A 19508-nucleotide genomic window follows, 5' to 3' on the forward strand; every position below is an offset into this window, starting at 1 on the left:
GACTGGATACAGGATAAGAGAGCGAACAGACCTTGAGTCCATTGATACCCTCTGAGGTGTAACCTTTTCAACCTAAAAACAACTACAATTGACCAATCAAACGATACCAGGTTTATAGTAACCTGATCACCAAGGCCCAATCTCCACAGGATGTCACAGCATTTAAAGGCTTGTGTGGGGTATGAGACCATTGTAAGTAAGACAGAATTCCTGAAGACAATAACCCCTTTGCATAGAGTAATTCGGTGTTCACCCTGTACAGATATTAGTTACCACTTCTGACTCACTTCTGACACCATTTGTTGGTGGCTCCCGAGTGGCACAGCGGTCCAAGGCACTGCATCTCAGTGCTAGAAGCGTCACTACAGACCCTGGTTCGATTCCAGGCTGTATCACAACCGGCCGTGATTGGGAGTCCAATAGGGCGGTGCGCAAGTGGCCCAGCGTCGTCCGGGTTTGGCTATCATTGTAAATAAGAATTTGTTCTTAACTGACTGGCCTAGTTAAATAAAGATTTTAAAAAACACAGATCATACATCCATATAGATAGCATCAGTTATCCTCACCCTACAGCTCCAGGTGACAGAGAGCACATCAATTAGGGCCGAGCCCAGAGGTGAGACCAAGTCACTATTATTCGAGTCGCAAGCAGATCTCAAGTCACAAGGGCCGAGTCTCAAATCCAAGTCATTCATTCTGAGAAAGTCAAGTAAAAAAAAATCTGTACATGGGACAAGGTTATATCAGATTTTATTTCATGTCTGTAAAGTTAGATTTTTGAAAAAGTACATTTTAAGTGAAAAATAAACTAGGAAGTTCTATCTGCAGTCCAATCACAAGCCTGAACAAATCAGACCAATCAGAACACATGTCTTTGCCATCTCCCTTAATGTATTGTTTAGGCTAGTCTAACCAGCAATAATGGCACGCAAGCAAAAAAACGGTGTCAAATCTTTTAATTACATTTCACATTGTTGTTCAGTGAAAACAGTCATTTGTCTGATCATAATACATTAAATGCATTTGTTTTCTATTTTGGTAAACAGTGCTATTCTATCATTTATGTATTCAAATAGCTGAAGGCTTCTTAAAAACATAGAAGAAGTGTCAAACTTATGGCTGAACCCATATTGACATTTCAGAGCCATAAGGTTCTATCTGCAATTGCACCCACCCCACCCCCAAAATGTTATTATTAACAAATGTCGCAGGATTTTGATACTCTGTACTTTTGGGACCTTTTATGGTGAGGACCTTAATGGGTTTGACAACATGAGTCACTACAAAACAGTTCTGATATCTGGGATGTGAAAATTGATGCTCAATATCTCAGAACTATGCTTTGTGCAGATAGAACCTTTTTTAAATAGTCAAACGATTTTGTGACCGTAGGACTATCTATTGAGGCTACCAGACAGCCCATTTCATTATTTTGATTATTATTAATTTGGCAACAAATTCCTAATGCACGCTTCATAACTCAAGCTATAACCCAAGCTATTTTGACATGCCAAAAGACCAGCTATGCTAGTAATTGTTGCTTGACGCTCCCACCCACACATGCACGCGAGCTCACGTTATGCAGTTTCAAAATTATTACAATAATATGATGCAATTCCGTAGGCCTAGGTTAGTGATCAGATCGAATAAGCAAAGGTATAAATACAAAAATTCCTATTGAAATATGTTTGAATTTATGCATTTTCCCCATTTTTAATTTCACACTCGTGACCCCCCCCCCAAATAAAACACTTCACTGCGCAACTGTAGCGCCCGACCTGTGTTGATTTGACATTTTGCTGGTCCAATCAGAGGGCCGAGTGTGCATTTCACTAGGCAATCAGTTTCTTTGCAAGTGCAATGCGGTCTCTGGCTGCATGGAGAGTAGTGACAAAACGTTACAAAACCTGCCCAGATAATTTCAAGTTATCAGTCTCAAGTCTAAGTCGAGTCCTGAGTCTTTAGGGTCGAAGTCAAGTCTCAAGTTTATTTTCTGTCAGGTCATCAAATTTGTGGTTTGAGTCTGTCTCGAGTCCAAGTCATGTGACTTGAGTCCACACCTGGCCAAGCCTACACATGTACCCCATTCACACTATTTTGCCGGCCCAAACTGTACTCAGCTGAGTTTCTTTTCACATTGTCTTTTTCAACACGGTTGCTGCAACTATGATGGATGGGAAACAAATCAGCTCAGTCCGGTTTGGTTTGGCTCAGTAGTGTGAAAATCCCTAAAACTGTGAATGTGTGATCGAAAGACTAATATACGAGCAAGACTGGCAATGCCTTCTATGTCAATTGTTTTCTGGAGGGAGTTGATGTTCTCAGGAGTTTTATGTAAGTAGTTATCGTCAACCTTTTTTTCAATCCCGGATCATGCTTGATCTACCTTGACAAATGATAGCCTGTGGCCTCAAATAACGTGTGTGTGGATTCAGGGTTCACCAAAACAGGAAGGATGGTGTCAGCGCCAACCGTTTTCATAATGTGCTGCTGGATTTTGCTGCAGTGCCATTAGAATACACTAGAGGATCACTTGTAAAGCACACATTATGAATGAATGTCAGACTTAAATTGAAATGACACATTGTGCCTGTGTCGTTAAATGGGCTTATTCTTCGGTGCTAATCTTGTGTAACCAGCCCTCATTCCCACTCAGAAGTATATTATTTACTCCATCAGCATCAGAGAAGATGATGCCTTACCCTAATGATACATTTGTAGACATACATTTTTCCACGGCCAACTGAATCGTGCGTACTTGCAGGATATTTGATGGGTTTGACATTCGCCTGGTTTGTAGGCTACAATCTACACACTTTCCTTTCATACTGACACACGTGCTGTGCAAACTAATTACAATTTCACATAGAGTAAATGTATGTACATGTCTGTCTGACTTAGGTCTGTCTGTTTTGTCTTCAAACCAGAAACGCTGGGTAGCCGTGCTCTCTGCAGAGTACCCCACCCTGGCCTTCCATGCCAGCCTCACCAACTCGTTCGGCAAGGGCTCCCTCATCCAACTCCTCAGGCAGTTTGGCAAGGTAGGTTCCGTCTTCTCACACATGAGTCTCCCACTCCACACGGACCGAACTAAACTCCCCATTTGGTCAAAAGTAGGTCCCTAAGGGGCAGAGGTTGGTACAAATGGACAACTTTTGTCATGGCACCCTACTCTAACCACCCTTATGAGCGTGCGGCTCCACACAAGGTTCTCCCATCTGCTGCCGAGCTATTTTTGGTATGCGCGGGCCATAAAACAGGGCCTTGGATGCTCAGAGGAGGCTTAGTTAACATAAATCAAGTTGAAAGGTATATCGCTGACACTTTCTCTGTTGGGTTTAAGATAACCGTGTTGAGTAGAAAACATACTAAGGTTTCCGTGATCGGTGTGTGTGTGTGAACTGAGGTTCTTTAGGCATTTGCCCCACTCCAGCGGTTTAAGTTGTTTGCCTCGGCTCACAGACATGTCAGAGAGATAACGAGGCAAAGAAACGGTTAAAATAAATGGCTGTTAGAATTGACCTTTCGGGACAAAGTGTAGAGACTAATATTTATACCTCTTGGTTTTGACCGATTTTTCATCCATGGTGTAGACTTATCTGCTTCCAGTAGCTATTTTTCTCCTGTGAAAACAAGCTTTTTTAGATTACATGGTCACATGTTTTATTAGTATTGGCCTCCGTCAAAGTGCTGTGTAGAGTTGTGGCTGTTCGGAATTGAAGACAGGTTAAGTTTAGACTATTGTTCAGGAAACTGCTATTTTAACTTGTTTTGCCTCTTCAGCTCCACACAGACAAGAAGCAGATCAGCGTTGGATTCATCGGCTACCCCAACGTGGGAAAGAGCTCTGTCATCAACACGCTACGCTCCAAGAAGGTCTGCAACGTGGCACCCCTCGCCGGTGAGACTAAGGTATGGTATCATTCCCCTCAAAAATAACTTCAAAATAAAAAACACTTGAACATAAGCCCATATTGATACCTGAGGTGTCATGAGCAATTTACATACGTCCATGTAATCTCAATAAAGGCCAATGCAGGGGGGACAATCTCACGCTATTCCCTTGATTGCTAAAAGAGCACACAAAATGGGATGTTGCAGGCAGCACTGTTTGTGTATCAATGTGGTACTCATAACCTAAGTAACTTCCCGATGATGTGCTGAAGTATATGTATTTAAACCTTTCGCCTCGGCTATATGCTATCGTTCAAACGTTTGGTGTCACTTAGAAATGTCTTTGTTTTCCATGAAAACATACATGAAATGAGTTTGTCAAATGAATAGGAAATATAGTCAAGATGTTGACAAGGTTATAAATAATGATTTTTAATTGAAATAATAATTGTGTCCTTCAAACTTTGCTTTCGTCAAAAAATCCTAAATTTTCAGCAATTACAGCCTTGCAGACCTTTGGCATTCTAGTTGTCAGTTTCGTTGAGGTAATCTAAAGAGATTTCACCCTGTGCTTCCTGAAGCACCTCACACAAGTTGGACTGGCTTGATGGGCATTTCTTACGTACCACACAGTCAAGCTGCTCCCACAACAGCTCAATAGGGTTGAGATCCGATGACAGTGCTGGCCACTCCATTATAGACAGAATACCTGCTGACTGCTTCTTCCCTAAATAGTTCTTGCATAGTTTGGAGCTGTTGTAGAAGGAAATTGGCTCCAATTAAGCGCCGTCAACAGGGTATGGCGTTGCAAAATGGATTGATAGCCTTCCTTCTTCAAGATCCCCTTTACCCTGTACAAATCTCCCACTTTACCACCACCAAAGCACCCCAGAGCATCACATTGCCTCCATCATGCTTGACAGATGGCGTCAAGCACTCCTCCAGCATCTTTTCATTTTTTCTGCGTCTCACGATTGTTGTTCTTTGTGAGCCGAACACCTCAAACTTAGATTTGTCTGTCCATAACACTTTTTTCCGATCTTCCTCTGTCCAGTGTCTGTGTTCTTTTGCCCATCTTAATCTTTTCTTTTTATTGGACAGTCTGAGATATGGCTTTTTCTTTGCAACTCTGCCTAGAAGGCCAGCATCCCGTAGTCGCCTCTTCACTGTTGATTTTGAGACTGGTGTTTTGTAGGTACTATTTAATGAAGCTGCCAGTTGAGGACTTGTGAGGCATCTGTTTCTCAAACTAGTCACTCTAATGTACTTGTCCTCTTGCTCAGTTGTGCACCGGGGCCTCCCACTCCTCTTTCTATTCTGGTAAGAGCCAGATCTGTTCTGTGAAGGGAGTAGTACATAGTGTTGTACGAGATCTTCAGTTTCTTGGCAATTTCTCGCATGGAATAGCCTTAATTTCTCAGAACAAGAATAGACTGACGAGTTTCAGAAGAAAGGACTTTGTTTCTGGCCATTTTGAATCTGTAATTGAACCCACAAATGCTGATGCTCAGATACTCAACTAGTCTAAAGAAGGCCAGTTTTATTGCTTCTTTAATCAGAAAAACAGTTTTCAGCTGTGCCAACATAATTGCAAAAGGGTTTTCTAATGATCAATTAGCCTTTTTAAATTGATAAACTTGGATTAGCTAACACAACGTGCCATTGGAACACAGGAGTGATAGTTGCTGATAATGGGCCTCTGTACGCCTATGTAGATATTCCATAAAAAATCAGCCGTTTCCAGCTACAATAGTAATTTACAATATTAACAATGTCTACACTGTATTTCTGATCAATTTGATGTTATTTTAATGGACAAAATGTTTGCTTTTCTTTCAAAAACAAGGACATTTCTAAGTGACCCCAAACTTTTGAACGGTAGTGTACGTCTGATACCTGGGAGAGACGTGGCCAAAAAGCAAGAAAAACAATAACCCTCATCCTTCATTTCCTCTCTCTGGACCTGTTTATCTTGTTTGGAACCAAACGGTGGATCTGGAGGTCTGGAAACCCCACTGAGGGTGATACTATCGGAGTTGGCCGTCTGTTGCCAGAACTGTGAGCGTGCAAAAGAGATCAGTTTTTTTTTCTCCCCTTTGGGATCTATCAGATCGGCGTGTAACCAGCAAGAGTTTATCGCCCAATGCAAGGTGGCTCTTGCCAGAGGCTGCTAGCGTCTGTCTGTCTGCGTTTGTTTGTGGCCAAACAAGGTTGTTCAGCATTGGGCTGTCCCTCCTCTCTCTCGCCCCGGTTGTTTGAAATGATGTGCAATGCGTTTGTGTTTCTGTGTAAAAAAGCTTGTCAAATATTTCCTTCTGTCGTCCAAATTGGGATATGAATATTGGTTTTCAGGCAGAAGAGAAAAGTAATGTGATTCTCAGTACAGTAGCCAGCTCCTCTCAAAAGCAGGGGAATAGACCTTCTTACCAGGGGTTGGAACTGAAATTATTTTCCAATCGTTTCGTCCATAATTTTTTTTCATTCTGTTCCTTTTCAAACCTCTGAAATCTATACTTTTTTTCCCATTTACCTCAACTTTAAATTACTTCACCAATGGATAGAACTGCTTGCTATGGAGCAGGCAAGCTATGTACATGCATTAGACAGACAAGTGTAGTGTAGGGTGCGCGATGCGAGTGGAATTGGGAATCTTGTTCTTATGACATGCATTATCTGAATTAGGCCTACAGAATCATACCTACAGAGGAGTGGCTTCTATGAAGGAACTTTGAATGTCTTTGAATTTCAGACATTTGGCTTAACTAACGTTGGACCAGAGTTAGCCCTTAATCATGACGCTGTTCCATTACATTACACATAATGCCGCCTAGAGTTTGAGAGCTAGACCAGAGCTAGCTAGCTAACAAGCCTATGTGCAGAGTGGCACCAGAATTAAAATTCAACCGTCTTACCTTTTTGTAGTTACTAAATTCAATGTGAAACGTGATAACTATAGTATCCTTAACTAGCATGGATTTAAAATATATAGTTAATTTCACTGATAATCATAAGAAACGAGATTCTATCCACTTCCTCATGTCCCCGTTGTTGCATAGAGATTTAAAGAGCTAGTAATGTTTTCTGTCCCATTATGGCGTCTGTAAGCACACAGGCAGCGCCATTGAGACCAATACAACATTGCGATCTCTATACAACAACTGGTCAGAGAATGAGGAAGTGGATAGAATCTCATTTCATATGATTATCATTGAAATTAACAAATGTATAAAATATTGATTACTATGTATAGATTTGTAAGACTATAAATGACCAACCACCCAGTTTTGCTGTAGTTATGTCTATTTCCCTGCTTTTGAGAGGAGCTGGCTACTGTACCGGGAGATTTCCAGCAATTGCGCTAAGCTAACTTCAAACTGCACGCTGCCATATAAAAATGGTATTCATGAGTTCGTCTGACTCTGGGCAAGTAGATAAACGACCTAAATTAGATCTTGACTGGCAACAACACATCTGCCTCTCTGACCCTCAACATGGCGGCTCTCTGGGTGTGTGCTTAGTCCCCTCCTGTACTCCCTGTTCACCCACAACTGAGTGGCCACGCACGAATCAACACATTAAGTTTCCCGACGACACGGTGGTAGGCCTGATTTAGGGCTGTGACCGTATTACCACCACACCAGCGGTCATGAGTCATGAAGGCAGTCAAATTCTATGTGACCGCTTAGTCACTGTAATTAGGCTTCTCCAAGCTGTGATGCTGCTGATGGTCATTTGTAGCCTACCAAACTGCCAGGTACTCAGCACTCTATTGTCCCCTCTATTCACTCTGATATCAATGCAAATGTGATCAAAAATCTAATCAAACACTCCATGAGAGCCCATGAGCTCATGTTGCGCAACATTTCTATAAGCTATGCAATTGTGTGAGAACAGCGTGATGGCTTCTATTAAGAGGAGGATCCCATCAGTGTTCTATAGGCTAGGCCTACTATATTAATTTCTCAACTTTCCTAATATTAAGCACATTGCTTGTCTTTGCAACAGGAGTATAGCCTACCTGGCTGGCATGAAAGTGAACCACGGGAAAAGCGTCTTCCATTTGCTATTTAAGCTTAGATGACATGTATTGTTTTCCACCTGCCCCTGTTTCGAGATTGGACCATTACCATGCACCTTTCTAAATCTAAACAAATTTCACATTTTATTTAGTATATGTAAAGACAAGATTTAATATAAGCATTACATGTATAATCGCATTTGTGGTCACTTTTGATAATGGTGTTTTCCCGCTAATGGAACATTAAGAAATATTTATTTCTTGCACCGAATACAATAGTTCAACTTTTGTACTATGGGGGATAGTCGATTGACATAAGCTAGTGCTTTTGCTGTTCGCTAGTCCTACTCACCTTTTTGGCTGACAAAGTACATGTGGACAGTTCTGGGGTCCGCTCTGAATGGTCTGTCCTCTTTTAAGATCTGTTTTGTTTATGTTGATGCACTAGGGTCTTCATTTCTGCTACATTATCAAATGTGATTGTCCCAAACCGGTGAAATGTTGTGAAAGTGCTCCGAGTATAAAATCAATAGATCCTGTGACTTAGCTGATCTTGGGCCCGGTCTCTTCTTCCAGGTGTGGCAGTACATCACCCTGATGCGACGCATCTTCCTCATCGACTGCCCCGGTGTCGTTTACCCCTCTGATGACAGCGAGAGCGACATCGTGTTGAAAGGAGTGGTATGTTATTATTTTTCTCCATCAATAATCTATGTGGTTGTTTTTGTTCTGTAGTCAACCATTTAATTATATTTTATTTGAGCAGGCAGGGTTATACAGTGAGCTCAAAGTATTGGGACGGTGGAAAATTGTTTGTTTTGGCTCTGTACGCCAGCACATTGGATTTGAAATGGTTAAATGGTCTTATTTAATTTGAGGGTATTTTCATCCATGTTGGGTAAACTGTTTGGAAATGTACTTTTTGTGCCTGGTCCCCCCATTTTAGTTGAACAAAAATATTGGGACAAATTCACTTGTGTATTTGGTCTCATATTCCTAGCACGCAGTGATTTCATCAAGCTGGTGCCGCCAAACTTGTTGGATGCATTTGTTGTTTGTTTTAGTTGCGTTTCAGATTATTTTGTGCCCAATAGAAATGAACGGTAAATAATGTATCATTTTGGTGTCACTTTAATGGTGAATTGAATGTTTCTGAACACTTGTATATTAATGTGGGTGCTACCATGATTACAGATAGTCCTTAATGATTAGTGAATAATGATGGGTGAGAAAGTTAGATGAACAAATAGCATACCCCCCCCCCCCCTCCCAAAAATGTAACCTCCCCTGTTGTTGTAATGGTGAGAGGTTAGCATGTTTTGGGGGTATGATATTTGTGTGTAACTTTCTCACTGATAATTTTGTATACTTCCATGTCTGAACCTGTACCATTTCTAACTTAACAAGTGTATCATTGTACGCTTCACTGCTGTTTCCCAGGTGCAAGTGGAGAAGATCCGTAACCCGGAGGAGCATATCCCGGCGGTGCTAGAGCGGGCCAAACCTGAGTACATCCAGAAGACGTACCGCATCCCCACCTGGAGCTCCCCAGAGGACTTCCTGGAGAAACTGGCGATGCGCATGGGCAAACTCCACAAGGTCACTGCCTGGGTCATATTAATTAGCGCACACCGTAGCAAAACATTTTAACGGAAAACAAAAAGTGTTTCTTATTGGACAAGCCCAGATAGTCCCTCCCTGTTCCAGTCAGTTGTCTCTCTTGTTTGGTACTTAATTAACATCACCCTGGAGTGTATCAATGGGGGCTGAAGTCACAGTCCAGGGTGATTGACTGTAGGCTGTTGGTCGATCCAGATCTGTTTGTGCTTCGTAGCCAACTCCTATGATTGTCGTTTGGCATGCTAATGACCGTAGGGATTGGCAAGACAGCGCAGATTTGAGACCACCGGGCTACATTGTCTGGGCTGCTTGTCTTCATTTCTGACCATCTTTCATCTGTCTCAATTAGCTTTATAACTCTTTGTGGTCAATGGAATTTGAATGTCAGAATATATATTAGTCCTGAAAGGTGTATGTTCAGGATTTATCTTTGTGTATTTGAGAAGCTGTAGGTCAGTGGTTAAAAATGATCTTCCCTAAACATACACTATGTTTTTGTATGGGCCTTTTCTTGATCAGTTTGAAATTGTACACTTGACCCTAAAGCTTATTTGGAACTCATCAATCCAGGTGGCACATAAGGTCTATATAAGGATGCTCCGTTTATTTCTACTTGATTTTCTTCTCATGTTTCCCTAATGCATGATCTGTTGCAGGGGGGTGAGCCAGACCTTACCTGTGTCTCCAAAATGGTGCTGAACGACTGGCAGAGAGGACGCATCCCCTTCTTCGTGAAACCCCCTGGCTGTGAGGGAGAGCATGAGGTGAGGGGTGGACGAACGGCTGGAATAAAACCCTCTGTCTCGCATACAAAAACAAAGAGACATTTCCAACAGTAATGTTAGCACATATTCTGGTTATAGTCTGCCACCCTCTGGCTACATGTAAAATGTCATCACAGGACTTGCCAAGGGTGCATGCATGGTCACATTGACTTTCTTTGCTCAAGTTATCTTTTTATTTGATTTATTTGACATGTAAAAATAGATATAAAGCTGCTCCAGCCAGGTACAACAATGCATACATTAAAATGATTGAGGCTAAAACCCAAAGTCTTATTTCCGTTGTGGTCCTCTCAGGTGAGCAACAAGATTGTACACTCAATCTGAAATGTACACATGGTCCGCATGCATCCCGATTTTCTACCTTTCTCCTGAAGTGTGCACTTTCACACACTCCCCAATGTGGATTTAATTGGATTGGTGTAAGAATTGGCTGGAGGTAGTTTCCACTTTTAAATCCATGCGAATGAGTGCAAGTGCACACTTCAGGAGAATCGAAACCTAGTCATGATTATGAAAACTGTACTGACTGGTGTGTTGTTTTCAGGGCAAGGATAAACTGCCGGTGGAGGGGGCACCAGAAGCTACAGAGTGTGTACAGGAAGAAGGAGGAACAGAGGAGCAGAGCAACGATATGGTGGCTGCAGTGTCGGCCGAGCAGGAGGCCCAGCAACAGCAGAAACACAAACATGAGCAGGTGCAGAAGATCCTCTCCAATGTCCGGCAGAATTTCGGCAAGATCAACGTGGCGCCCGAGTTCAACGACGAAGACCTGGTCCCCGTGCAGACCGACGACCTCGCTTTCTCTGACCTGTCCGGCTCGGACGTGGAGAAGGATAGCGAGGAAGAGGAAAATGGAGATGAAGAGAAGGGGGATGGGGAGACAGCAGCCGGAGACGCCGAGGCTGCCGCCACCACCCCAGCCGGTCAGCCTGCCAAGGTGGAGGAAAAAAGGAGTTCGCGTGAGACGATCCGCGAGCTGGACGGGAAGATTGCGAAGTACAAGCAGTTCCTGGACCGGGCCAGACTCAAGCGCTTCTCCGCCATCCGGTTTGTCTTATTCTTCTCAGTTCTCCCCACCACTTATCATTTCAGTCTTGTTTTGAATATGTGCTTAATTACTACAAAAGTAGTGCTCTATGTAGGAAATAGGATGCCATTTGGGACGAAGCCATAGAGGGAGAGAGGTGAAGGGTGCCTGGGTCCTTTGAGGTGAAACATGATTGGCAGTTGCTCATACTGTTCTGTCTGATCGATGGGGTTTTATCATTTGTTGATTTGCTCCACGCACTCACCTACCGTCTCTCTCGCTGGAGAACTTCAGCTCACGCCCCCTCGCTCAACAACGTCAAATAAGAGTCGTCGGCGGCCAATTTGCTTTCCATTGTCGGCTCAGCGAATTCCAACGGGACTAAACCGTCTGGATGTGTAGGGAGTAATGAGGTTATATTTGACGTCTCTTTCTACTTTTCTTTTTTTGTACAGGATTCCAAAGGCGCTCTCTGACAAAATGCTCACAGACATGAAAGTGAAGGCGGGGAATAAACCACAACCTAAAGGTAACAACTTAATTTCAACTTATTTGTGATTTTCCTTCCTTTTACCTGACATCCCAAATGCAGGGGTTAAAGTTCTGTCACTGACGGATTTCTGTCGTATGGATCATTTTTTTGGTAATATTTCCAATTGAAAAGGACTGGAATTGGTCAAACTTGCAGTATAATACATTTACAAAATGATCCTCTTTCCCTAAAAGCATGATGGTCATTACTTTTTTGTTACATGAAAGGGGAGGTTAACTTCCCTCCAGACATTCGATCTGAGATCAACTTAAGTTTCAGTCATGGGATTTATTTTCCTTTAACCCGCCAAATGTATTCCATCAAAGAATAAAAGGGCCTTCTCGCAAAATATGCACCTTCCTTTACACAAGTCTTCATGGATAGCAGCAGATAAAATGTATAATTAGAGTAGGTGTTTGGCCAAAGACCACTGTTAAACTGACCAAACAAGCAATCAAACCATATAAAGGGGGATACCTAGTCAGTTGTACAACTGAATGCCTTTAACTGAAATGTCTTATACATTTAACCCAACGCCTCTGAATCAGAGAGGTGCGGGGGGCTGCCTTAAATTGTAATCTTCGGCGCCCGGGGAACAGTGGGTTAACTGCCTTGCTCAGGGGCAGAACGACAGATTTTTACCTTGTCAGCTCGGGGATTCGATCCTTTCGGTTACTGGCCCAACGCTCTAACCACTAGGCTACCTGCCGCCCCATTGGGTATGTCCTATTAACTGTTTTATGAATTCCATGCCTAAGGAGCATCCACTTACTGGCCAACCTTTTGTACCTCAGCTGTAACACAGGTCGGCAAGAAGAGGAAAAACGAGGAGGCAGAGGAGCCCACGCGTTCACACAGAAGTTTAACATCCAAGCAGGTACTGCATGTTCACTTACCCTGCTGTTTGACATCAAACAGGCCCATCTATCTTGACTGGACGCTTCTGATGGAAAGCCACTCCCCTACCGCTATTGTTAATGGAATGAAGGCACTGTTTTTCCTCAAGCTAAAATCTCACTCATTTGTCTCTCTCTCCCCCTCTGCAGAGGAGAGCAGCGGATCGTGCTCAGAAGGTGAAGAAAGTTGGAACACGCTATTACGAAACACACAACATCAAGAACAAGAACAAGAACAGAAAGATTCCTACGGCGCCCAGTGAGGGCAAGAAAGCCAAGAGATCGAAGCGCTAGTCTGGGGTCCAAGACACCAAATTGGGACATTTATAATAAGTATTTGTTTTAATGACCCTGTCATTGTATTGAATTGTTTTAAGGTGTCTTGGTACCTACCCTTGGTAATCTTGATGGAAAGTGATTTGGGTTAGGGTGCATTGAGTGAGTTAGGTTTTGATGAACCTAATTGCTTGACGCATTAACCTAATAAGGAGCTTCACTGCGAAGTGAAAGGATGAGTCTGTCATCCCAAAAAAAGTACACTTGTACTGCATAGCCTGGATGCCAGTCTGTTTTCATTCTTTTGCTAGCTCCTTATGGAACTGTCAAATTTGGCATGACAATTACATAAGGAGTTGGCTAGAGAGCAGAAACGCACTGGCACCCAGGTTATGTACTGCACTTTTGGGGGGAAAAAACATGTGACATTTACTTTTCTTCTCCAAATATACATCATAAAATAAAGAATATGAACAAATTTTGTATTTTTTTCCCCTGCTATAGTAACGCAAGGCTTTATGGTTATGAAGTACACTTTTATTACATAATGCTGTGTTGGAACATCTGAAATCTGCCGGTTATAGATCACTTGTGGAATGAAGGGGTCACTTTTTGGGGGCAATGAACCCCTCCAGCTGGGCCTGTAAAGGATAAGAAATTGAAATGTAAAAAATATCTATCATATATATTTATACACACAAGTATGTGGACACCCGTTCAAATTAGTGTATTCAGCCATACCTGTTGCTGACAGGTGTATAAATTTGAGTATGCAGCCACACAATCTCCATACAAACATTTCAGTAAGGGCATTCTACTGCCAGAGCTCAGTGACTTTCAACGTGGCACCGTCATAGGATGCCACCTTTCCAAGAAGTCAGTTCGTCATATTTCTGCCCTGCTAGAGTTGCCACGGTCAACTGTAAGTGTGGTTATTGTGAAGTGGAAACGTCTAGGAGCAACAACGGCTCAGCCGCGAAGTGGTAGGACACAAGCTCACAGGACGGGACCGCCGAGTGCTGACGCGCGTAGTTTGGAACTCCCTACCGAGTTCCAAACTGCCTCTGGAAGCAACGTCAGCACAATAACTTCATCGGGAGCTTCATGAAATGGGTTTTCCATGGCCGAGTAGCCGCACACAAACAATGCCAAGCATTGGCTGGAATGGTGTAAAGCTCGCCGCCATTGGACTCTCGAGCAGTGGAAACGTGTTCTCTGGAGTGTTGAATCGCGCTTCAACAGACAAATCTGGGTTTGGCGAATGCCAAACAAGTCTCTGAATGTCCTTGAGGGGCCCGGACTTGAACCTGATCGAACATCTCTGTAGAGACCTGAAAATAGCTGTGCAGCAACGCTCCCCATCCAACCTGACAGAGCTTGAGAGGATCTGCAAAGAAGAATGGGAGAACACTTTTCCAATATTACTACCGTCCATGCATCTCATCTTTCCTTCCTCTCTCTCCTTACCGAAGCACTGGGAGTAGAGCTCTCTGAGGACTGGGCAGATGTCAGTCTCCCTGGCCTGTCTCTGCTGCAGCTTCAGATCCAGCTGTTCCTATAGGTGCACCACGTCCATGAGGGTACACGGCGTGCTAGACACCTGCTGCACCCACAGCTGGTTGGTCTCCATCCATTCCCTGTAACAGTGGTAGAGCTGAGATTAACACAGGGTTGCCAGATTTCAGGTTTTACAAAACCGGGAATATTGGTTAATTTCCCGAAGGGGAAGAAATAGGGAGAAGGGTGTTAATCAGTAAAGATGTGTGTGTGTGTCATATCATACCGGGGTGGTAGTATGGCATTTTTTTATTTTATTTTTTATTTCACCTTTATTTAACCAGGTAGGCTAGTTGAGAACAAGTTCTCATTTGCAACTGCGACCTGGCCAAGATAAAGCATAGCAGTGTGAACAGACAACACAGAGTTACACATGGAGTAAACAATAAACAAGTCAATAACATGGTAGAAAAAAAAGAGAATCTATATACAATGTGTGCAAAAGGCATGAGGTAGGCAATAAATCGAATAATTACAATTTAGCAGATTAACACTGGAGTGATAAATCATCAGATGATCATGTGCAAGACGAGATACTGGTGTGCATTAGAGCAGAAAAGTAAATAAATAAAAGCAGTATGGGGGGTGAGGTAGGTAAATTGGGTGGGTAGTTTACAGATGGACTATGTACAGCTGCAGCGATCGGTTAGCTGCTCGGATAGCAGATTTTTAAAGTTGTTGAGGGAGATAAAAGTCTCCAACTTCAGAGATTTTTGCAATTCGTTCCAGTCGCAGGCAGCAGAGAACTGGAAGGAAAGGCGTCCAAATGAGGTTTTGGCTTTAGGGATGATCAGTGAGATACACCTGCTGGAGCGCGTGCTGCGGGTGGGTGTAGCCATCGTGACCAGTGAACTGAGATAAGGCGGCACTTTACCTAGCATAGCCTTGTAGATGACCTGGAGCCAGTGGGTCTGACGACGAACATGTAGCGAGGGCCAGCCGACTAGGGCATACAGGTCGCAGTGGTGGGTCGTATAAGGTGCTTTAGTAACAAAACGAATGGCACTGTGATAAACTGCATCCAGTTTGCTGAGTAGAGTATTGGAAGCTATTTTGTAGATGACATCGCCGAAGTCGAGGATCGGTAGGATAGTCAGTTTTACCAGGGTAAGTTTGGCGGCGTGAGTGAAGGAGGCTTTGTTGCGGAATAGAAAGCCGATTCTTGATTTGATTTTGGATTGGAGATGTTTGATATGAGTCTGGAAGGAGAGTTTGCAGTCTAGCCAGACACCTAGGTACTTATAGATGTCCACATATTCTAGGTCGGAAACGTCCAGGGTGGTGATGCTAGTCGGGCGTGCGGGTGCAGGCAGCGAACGGTTGAAAAGCATGCATTTGGTTTTACTAGCGTTTAAGAGCAGTTGGAGGCCACGGAAGGAGTGTTGTATGGCATTGAAGCTCGTTTGGAGGTTAGTTAACACAGTGTCCAAAGAAGGGCCAGATGTATACAGAATGGTGTCGTCTGCGTAGAGGTGGATTAGGAAATCACCCGCACATCATTGATATATACAGAGAAAAGAGTTGGCCCGAGAAATGAATCCTGTGGTACCCCCATAGAGACTGCCAGAGGTAAGGACAAAAGGCCCTCCGATTTGACACACTGAACTCTGTCTGCAAAGTAGTTGGTGAACCAGGCGAGGCAGTCATTTGAGAAACCAAGGCTATTGAGTCTGCCAATAAGAATACGGTGATTGACAGAGTCGAAAGCCTTGGTCAGGTCGATGAAGACGGCTGCACAGTACTGTTTGTAATCGATGGCGGTTATGACATCATATAGTACCTTGAGCGTGGCTGAGGTGCACCCGTGACCAGCTCGGAAACCGGATTGCACAGCGGAGAAGGTACGGTGGGATTCGAAATTGTCAGTGATCTGTTTATTAACTTGGCTTTCGAAGACTTTAGAGAGATAGGCAGGATGGATATAGGTCTATAACAGTTTGGGTCTAGAGTGTCACGCCCTTTGAAGAGGGGGATGACCGCGGCAGCTTTCCAATTTTTAGGAATCTCGGGCGATACGAAAGAGAGGTTGAACAGACTGGTAATAGGGGTTGCAACAATGGCGGCGGATAATTTTAGAAAGAGAGGGTCCAGATTGTCTAGCCCAGCTGATTTGTACGGGTCCAGGTTTTGCAGCTCTTTCAGAACATCTGCTATCTGGATTTGGGTGAAGGAGAAGCTGGGGAGGCTCGGGCAAGTAGCTGCGGGGGAGGGGGGGCGGAGCTGTTGGCTGGGGTTGGGGTAGCCAGGAGGAAAGCATGGCCAGCCGTAGAGAAATGCTTATTGAAATTTTCGATGATCATGGATTTATCGGTGGTGACCGTGTTACCTAGCCTCAGAGCAGTGGGCAGCTGGGAGGAGGTGCTCTTGTTTTCCATGGACTTTACAGTATCCCAGAACTTTTTGGAGTTAGAGCTACAGGATGCAAATTTCTGCTTGAAAAAGCTGGCCTTTGCTTTCCTGACTGACTGCGTGTATTGGTTCCTGACTTCCCTGAACAGTTGCATATCGCGGGGGCTCTTCGATGCTATTGCAGTTCGCCACAGGATGTTTTTGTGCTGGTCGAGGGCAGTCAGGTCTGGAGTGAACCAAGGGCTATATCTGTTCTTGGTTCTGCATTTTTTGAACGGAGCATGCTTGTCTAATATGGTGAGGAAGTAACTTTTAAAGAATGACCAGGCATCCTCAACTGACGGGATGAGGTCAATATCCTTCCAGGGTACCCGGGCCAGGTCGATTAGAAAGGCCTGCTCGCAGAAGTGTTTTAGGGAGCGTTTGACAGTGATGAGGGGTGGTCGTTTGACCGCGGACCCGTGGCGGATACATGCAATGAGGCAGTGATCGCTGAGATCTTGATTGAAGACAGCAGAGGTGTATTTGGAGGGCAGGTTGGTCAGGATAATGTCTATTAGGGTGCCCATGTTTACGGATTTAGGGTTGTACCTGGTGGGTTCCTTGATGATTTGTGTGAGATTGAGGACATCAAGCTTGGATTGTAGGACTGCCGGGGTGTTAAGCATATCCCAGTTTAGGTCACCTAACAGAACAAACTCTGAAGCTAGATGGGGAGCGATCAATTCACAGATGGTGTCCAGGGCACAGCTGGGAGCTGAGGGGGGTCGGTAGCAGGCGGCAACAGTGAGAGACTTATTTCTGGAGAGATTAATTTTTAAAATTAGAAGTTCGAACTGTTTGGGCATAGACCTGGAAAGTATGACAGAACTTTGCAGGCTATCTCTGCAGTAGATTGCAACTCCTCCCCCTTTGGCAGTTCTATCTTGACGGAAAGTGTTATAGTTGGGTATGGAAATCCCAGAATTTTTGGTGGCCTTCCTAAGCCAGGATTCGGACACGGCAAGGACATCAGGGTTGGCAGAGTGTGCTAAAGCGGTGAGTAAGGCAAACTTAGGGAGGAGGCTTCTGATGTTGACATGCATGAGGCCAAGGCTTTTTCGATCACAGAAGTCAACAAATGAGGGTGACTGGGGACATGCAGGGCCTGGGTTTACCTCCACATCACCCGAGGAACAGAGGAGTAGTAGGATGAGGGTGCGGCTAAAGGCTATCAAAACTGGTCGCCTAGAGCGTTGGGGACAAAGAATAAAAGGAGCAGATTTATGGGCGTGGTAGAATAGATTCTGGGCATAATGTGCAGACAGGGGTATGGTGGGGCACGGGTACAGCGGAGGCAAGCCCAGGCACTGGGTGATGATAAGAGAGGTTGTATCTCTGGACATGCTGGTCTCAATGGGTGAGGTCACCGCATGTGTGGGGGGTGGGACAAAGGAGGTATCAGAGGTACGGAGAGTGGAACTACGGGGTCCATTGCAAACCAAAACAATGATAATGATAACTAGCCTGAACAACAGTATGCAAGGCATATTGATATTTGAGAGAGACATACAATAAGGCATAAAGTGATTGCAGGTCTTGATTGGGAGAGCTAGCTAAAACAACAGGTAAGATAACAGCAGCAATAACAGGGTGCTAGTCTAACACAGCAACAACAGGTAAAAATGGCGACGACTAGGCAGAGAGGGTCGGATTAACTACACACAGATCCTGAGTTAAAGCACAGAGCCGACAGATAAAACACAAATAAACAGAATGGAGTACCGTGAATTAATGGACAGTCAAGCAGGCATCAGCTATGTAGCCAAGTGATCATAGTGTCTCCTCGGTTTACTGTTTGTTGGCTGAGGGGGTCTTGGGTTTGGGTAGAGGTGGCACAGGGCCAGTCATGGCAGGCTGTTGTGGGGCCACTTTCAGAGTCCGTGCTTGAATTTGCAGTACACATTTAGGTTAGAAGAACATCCATCTTCAGCCAATTTGATGTTGAGAAAAAGCAAAGACAATTGTTTGACATCTCTCACCGCTCACTAGGAACATTGGCATGACATTGATTTCAAAATAATGCCCCTGGATGTATGTTAGATACCACTATATGGATACATTTAGCTACCTGTAGCTGGGGGATTATACAACTTTGGACACTTTAGCAGTGCAAACTTTCAGAAATTAAAACTTATTCAAACACCATTTTACCAGTATTGTACTTGTCTTTGATTTGTCTAGAAGCTATATCTGATAATGGCTGCGATCGTACTTTTCAGGAATTTATGTTTTTGTCATTTTTCCCAGACAGCCATAGACAAATGTAATTTCCATCACGTCATTAAACATCCATTTTAGTTGAAAATGAAATATCATACAATTGATTTATAATGGATTTCTTATACATTTGTACATGAACTTGTATTGAACATTATTTAAAGTGATTTTTAAGGTTTTCCTAATATTAATAATTCAACATGACGCCTGAATGTATAAACTTGCCTTGGTGACAGCTGAAAACATTTATTTATCATGAAAAATAAGATATTTCCACCCAACCTTTTTGTGAGAT

General features: G+C 43.6%; 1 protein-coding gene across 1 annotated transcript in view; it reads left to right on the top strand.

Moving 5' to 3' along the window:
• LOC139573875 (nucleolar GTP-binding protein 2-like) overlaps positions 1-13526 on the top strand; it is a 29900-nt gene extending 16374 nt beyond the window's left edge. Inside the window, exons 8-16 of the mRNA XM_071397812.1 lie at positions 2928-3041; positions 3784-3912; positions 8489-8593; positions 9353-9511; positions 10189-10296; positions 10862-11364; positions 11800-11873; positions 12671-12753; positions 12923-13526. Coding sequence (XP_071253913.1) covers positions 2928-3041; positions 3784-3912; positions 8489-8593; positions 9353-9511; positions 10189-10296; positions 10862-11364; positions 11800-11873; positions 12671-12753; positions 12923-13066 — 1419 coding nt within the window. The 3' untranslated portion in view covers positions 13067-13526. The remainder of the gene's footprint in view (positions 1-2927; positions 3042-3783; positions 3913-8488; positions 8594-9352; positions 9512-10188; positions 10297-10861; positions 11365-11799; positions 11874-12670; positions 12754-12922) is intronic.
• Positions 13527-19508: the final 5982 nt, after the last annotated feature.

This window comes from Salvelinus alpinus, chromosome 4 (genome assembly GCF_045679555.1).
Source record: "Salvelinus alpinus chromosome 4, SLU_Salpinus.1, whole genome shotgun sequence".
Taxonomy (NCBI): domain Eukaryota; kingdom Metazoa; phylum Chordata; class Actinopteri; order Salmoniformes; family Salmonidae; genus Salvelinus; species Salvelinus alpinus.